Here is a 5322-nt window from a genome sequence, read left to right as displayed (position 1 = left end):
AGCAAATCCATCTGGCGGAGTCAGGTTATGAAAGCAGGGGTGGAAAGTAACGAATTACATTTACTCAAGTTACTGTAATTGAGTACTTTTTATGAGTAATTTGTAATTTTCTAAGTAGTTTTTGAAATATGTAATTTTTGCTTTTACTCGAGTAAATTTTAGCCTAAGTAGTTTTACTTCGCTACATTTAAAACCCCCTCACGTTACTGAGTTAAAAAAAAAATAATACTGATGATGAAAAAATTAACTACGGCCGGAAATTTAAACCCCTGTGTCAGGGAACCGACACTTAATCGCCATTAAAATATAGAAAAAGAATTTTGACTTTTAACTGCACTTTATTTACACAATTCAAACATATAACGTTTCAGTTAAAATCATTAAATGAGGAGCTTGTTAATAACACTGGGATACTGTTGCGTTTTAGTTTGATTTCTGGTATCTTTTGGGCATTTAATTTTGTGTGCATTTTGAAAACTTTAAAATGTAGTTTAAATTTCTTTATTCCTATCATGGTGTTGTCTGTTGGACAGTAGGATTGAAAATTGTTTGCACTTTATGGTTCAGGTTCTGACAGTCCTTGTGCTGTGAGGAAGTATGTTCTTTAGCCCCGCTGATCTTTTGCAGGTGTGGATGTCCACTGAAATACGCCCTGAAATTGATTTAAACACCTTGCGGTCAATTCAATTCATGACTCATCCTTTTTTGCATTAAATAACTCAAAGTAACTAAGTAACGTTTACTCAAATTACATTTTAAATTAAGTAATTTTTTACTTTTACTTGAGTAAATTTTGAGATGGGTAATTTTACCTTTACTCTGAGTAGAATTTAGGCAATGTAAAGATACTTTTACTCAATTACAATTTTTTAGTACTCTTTCCACCTCTGCCTGAAAGACATCTTTGCCTCCATTTATCTGTTTACTACAGAGTCTTGAATTCATGTTAATGTGGATTTAAAGACATTTCAATTAGTGGAAGAAATTGCAAGGGGGGAATATGAAAAAAAAGTCTAATCAACCGAAACTTTCGCGACCCCCATGTAGTACTTCTGTGGACCCGAATGGGGTTGCGGACCCCCTGTTGAAGACCTCCGCTTTAGAGCGCAGCAGCTCCTAGGTTACTCACCATGTCTGACCTGAATCTCAGGTGGAAGGAGTTTCTGGAAGGTGGTAAAAACTCCACAGTTTGAAACCACTACAGGTGCATGGACCTCCACTTCCTCCCCACCTTTCTTCACCTTCACGCCTGGCAAACACACACCGAGCATTAACTTCTGACCTTCAGCGAATAGAAACGATCCGGTGTCGGTTCTCACCGTAGGCGGCTCCTTTCTCATCGACTAGGATCTGAGAGACGGGGGCTCTGACCAGGCAGTTCCCTCCATATCTCTGAATAGTGCGGATGATGTGGAAGGCGATCTCGCTGCCTCCACCTTTAGGGTAGTAGGCACCTCGTTTGTAGTGATGCATCAGGAGGGCATTGATCAGAATGCTGGATTCCTTTGGAGGCACTCCTAAATAGGACACAATAAACCCCTGAAACGTAAACTTGTGAGTCTATTTTCTGATCATTCCTTTTGATAAATTTGTGACTAACGGTAACTTAGACACAAACCATAGAAAAAGTAAGAAAAGATAACTTGGAGGTCCTTATTATTAGTCAGGGTGTTCATGAACTCGGTTGCAGCAGTGCCAGAGAGGCGGAAGACTGGAGATATGAGATCTGCGATTCCTGACTTCAGCAAAAACAAACAGATCCACTGAGGTATCAGCTTCATGCTTGCGAGGTAGTGGGTCTTCTTAGCTGAAACCTATTGGAAAACATGATGCATTAATACGATTCTCTAAATTTGTCATTAGAATACCATCGAAGAGCGGCGGCCTAATGGTTGGGGCATAGAGCTTGGAATCCTGCAGTGGTGAGTTTGAAACCCACTCCCACAGACTGCCACAGACTTGCTCAAAGACCAAGAGTCTTTGAGCAAGATTCTTAACCCCCTGGGTGCCCCACGATGGCAGCCCACTGCCCCCCACTAGGATGGGTTAAATGCAGTGGTAAATTTCTCCAATGTGAGATCAATATAGTTCAATTATTCTTTGTGGTGGTCTAGTGGTTAGGATATTGCACTTGGAATACCGAGGTTCTGAGTTCAAGCCGCAATCCTACAGACCGCTAGCCTCGTGAGACCATCCTGATCTCGAGAGCTTCAAGGTTTCACTCGCTAATCAGTCTGGAGACTCTCCGTTAAAGTAAATTTGGAGCCGTTCATCAAACGAACGTCCAATCAGCGTTGGCTTTGAGGCGGGCTGAGGTGTGACGCAATGAGAAGCGCGACAGTTCAGTCTAAAGAACATGGCGGCTTCTTGGGACGTATGAGTGTCCACAAGAAAAACTCCCTTTTTTGTAGTTCTAGGCACCTCAAGAACAAATTTCTTCACAAATCGTTGAGTATGCAGCAAGCTTTATATAAGATAATCAACATCCTGTTGCAAAAACCTATTGATCTAAGCTTCGTTCAGAAGTTCAGTCTGCTTTGTCCCCACTTCCAGTCCACGTCTGTTAGGGTGAACACAGAGGTATTTTTACTCCTCCACTTCTTCTTTCATGATGTTAATAGGATTCATTCCTGTTTCTTCTGAAATGTACAATCATCTTCCTTGTTTTGTTTCCACACCATGCTACGGAGCTCTCCACTTCCTGTACCTGGCTTCAATGAAACCAGATTGTTTGTTTATTTAATACAAATTGATAAAGAGCTCTAAGAAAGCCTAGCTACCCTCATCAAGTCACTGACTTTGTAGCTATGTATGTATGTGGCAGAAGGAAAGAGCTAGCCTCGTGAGACCATCCTGATCTCGCAAGCTTTCAAGGTTTCACTCGCTAATCAGTCTGGAGACTCTCCGTTAAAGTAAATTTGGAGCCGTTCACCAAACGAACGTCCAATCAGCGTTGGCTTTGAGGCGGGCTGAGGTGTGACGCAACGAGAAGCGCGACAGTTCAGTCTAAAGTACATGGCGGCTTCAGCCGATGAAACTAGCGTTAGCGTGGCTATCGAGCAAGTTTTATCGGAATTACAGAGTATTTCTTCACTGAAAGAAGAGCAAAACACTGCTCTGGAGGCTTTTCTCAGAGGAAAAGATGTTTTTGCTCTTCTCCCGACTGGTTTAGGGAAGAGTTTGATCTTGTGGTTGTGTTTTCGTTGTCGCTCTGTTAATACGTCATATGCTATGTTGATCTGATTGGTTTATTTGGCCCGTCTATCACCAACATAGGCCAATCAGCTAACCAGTATTTTCGCCCCTTCCCAAAATTACTTCAACGGAAGGTTTCCAGATGGATATGCGGAGCAAATCCATCTGGCGGAGTCAGGTTAACAGAACGCCACTCTGGGTCCCTGAGCAAGACCCTTAATCCCACACTGCTCCCCGGGTGCCCCACAACGGCAGCCCACTGCTGCCCAGAGGGGATGGGTTAAATGCAGACACTGAATTTTGTTCAGTTTAATGACAATAAAAGCTATAAAAAATCAATCTTAGAGTGCTTAGCCATAGCTAGTACCTTCATGACTTTAAAAAACTTCTCAATAGCTTCTTTCTCGTTTGGAAATTGTTTGATGAGCTCGGCCTCCATCTCATGTTTGCCGGAATAAATCTTGTACTCCCTTTTCTCATCACCGAGGCCAATTTGGACGGTGTCAAAATGAGGCTGTAGCTCCTGAAACTCCAGCTGGCCCTCTGTGATCTGGTCAAAAGCGACCCGAAGGAGGCTGTTCTCATGCACCTGACCGATGTAATGAAGACCTGCAGGGAAAAAATTACAGAGTAAACAACTGCAAAGGAGGGCAGAAATAAAAAAATATATATACTGCAAATGGAACTGAATTGACAGAAGGAAAGTAGATATGAAATAAAATTGCACAGCTAGATCTTCAAGGAAGTTAGAAAATAATCAGTTAAAAGATGCATGAATCAAAAATACACTAAAACAAACTCTTTTGGTCTTTAGCTGTTATTTTTTGGTTTATTTGTGTTTTAGAAAGAGGCAAACTGAGCCACAGCTTTTAAATGGGAGAAAAAAAATTCATTACCAACATCAAACTCAAAGCCTTTCTCTATATAAGAGTGGCAGCAGCCTCCAGCCTGGTCGTGTTGTTCCAGAACCAGAACCTTCTTTCCTGCTTTAGCAAGTGTTGCCCCAGCTGTCAGTCCTCCGATCCCACTGCCGATTACGATCACATCCAGGTTCCCAGGCACTTTGTCGACACTAAAACCTGGACAGAAACAGAAATGCTTGAAGTAAACACAGTTTTTGCTACTTCAAAGTATTGCAAGCGTGCTGAAAGTTACATGTTGTGTTGCATAGGTCAGTCTGAAGGTTGCAGTGAAGCTCATAGATACTGAGCTGTTATCAATATCTCTAATTACTGAAGGGATTTAGATAAAACATGCACGACTCAAATATTATCACTCCTCTGCTAATTTAGATATGATCTCTAATCTGATTAAAGTCACATCAAAACAGAAAAAAAATGTGTTACACATGGACTCTGTTCAGAACAACAGCAAAAAAGTTTAAGGATAATTTAAGATCTAGCCTTCAATAAGTTCGGAGACATTGTACATTTTTTGCATAATAGATAATAGAGAAATTATTTGCATTTCAGCCTAGAAACACCATAAAACATGCAATGGTTAGAGGTGTATGGAAGAGGATTAGGGCCACTGGAAAATAAATAAATAAAACGTTTACTGATTTAAACATTTTATTTCAATTTAGTATGGGAAAAAAAGTCAGAATTCTGACTTTTTTCTCAGAATTCTGACTTTAATCTCAGAATTCTGACTTTTTTCTCAGAATTCTAACTTTAATCTCAGAATTTTGGATTTTAATGTAGATGGGCACCATGAAGGAAGAGATGTGGAGCACTCAGCTTCACTGACAAAGATGTGAGTTATTTGAGAGGGCCAGTGACACATTGGTGAAAAATGACGGAATTAGGCAACTTTTTACGTGCCCCAGGGGTCCCCTCATTAATGGAGGAGCAGAAGGTCATTAAAATAAGAGAGCTAGTCTGTAAAACAGACATGGCTATGGCTTGATGCTAACATGTTTGTTAGCTGCCAGAATTCTGAGAAAAAAGTCAGAATTCTTAGATTAAAGTCAGAATTCTAAGAAAAAATTCAGAATTCTGAGATTAAAGTCAGAATTCTCAGGAAAAAGTTTGAATTCTGAGATTAAAGTCAGAATTCTGAGATTAAAGTCAGAATTCTCAGGAAAAAGTTTGAATTCTGAGATTAAAGTCAGAATTCTGAGATTAA

General features: G+C 40.4%; 1 protein-coding gene across 1 annotated transcript in view; it reads right to left on the bottom strand.

Annotated features, from left to right (window-relative positions):
* The window catches only part of LOC107102378 (putative all-trans-retinol 13,14-reductase), a 15336-nt gene that overhangs the window by 8359 nt on the left and 1655 nt on the right, over nucleotides 1-5322 (bottom strand). Inside the window, exons 2-6 of the mRNA XM_015401666.1 lie at nucleotides 4092-4274; nucleotides 3563-3804; nucleotides 1619-1814; nucleotides 1320-1517; nucleotides 1130-1249 (exon numbers count right to left, since the gene is read on the bottom strand). Of these exons, the coding sequence (XP_015257152.1) occupies nucleotides 1130-1249; nucleotides 1320-1517; nucleotides 1619-1814; nucleotides 3563-3804; nucleotides 4092-4274 (939 nt within the window). The remainder of the gene's footprint in view (nucleotides 1-1129; nucleotides 1250-1319; nucleotides 1518-1618; nucleotides 1815-3562; nucleotides 3805-4091; nucleotides 4275-5322) is intronic.

The sequence above is a fragment of the Cyprinodon variegatus genome, unplaced genomic scaffold (genome assembly GCF_000732505.1).
Source record: "Cyprinodon variegatus isolate N-32 unplaced genomic scaffold, C_variegatus-1.0 Scaffold1245, whole genome shotgun sequence".
Taxonomy (NCBI): Eukaryota; Metazoa; Chordata; class Actinopteri; order Cyprinodontiformes; family Cyprinodontidae; genus Cyprinodon; species Cyprinodon variegatus.
The sequence above is the reverse complement of the archived record's forward strand: the minus strand, read 5'-3'. Positions and strand labels throughout refer to the sequence as shown.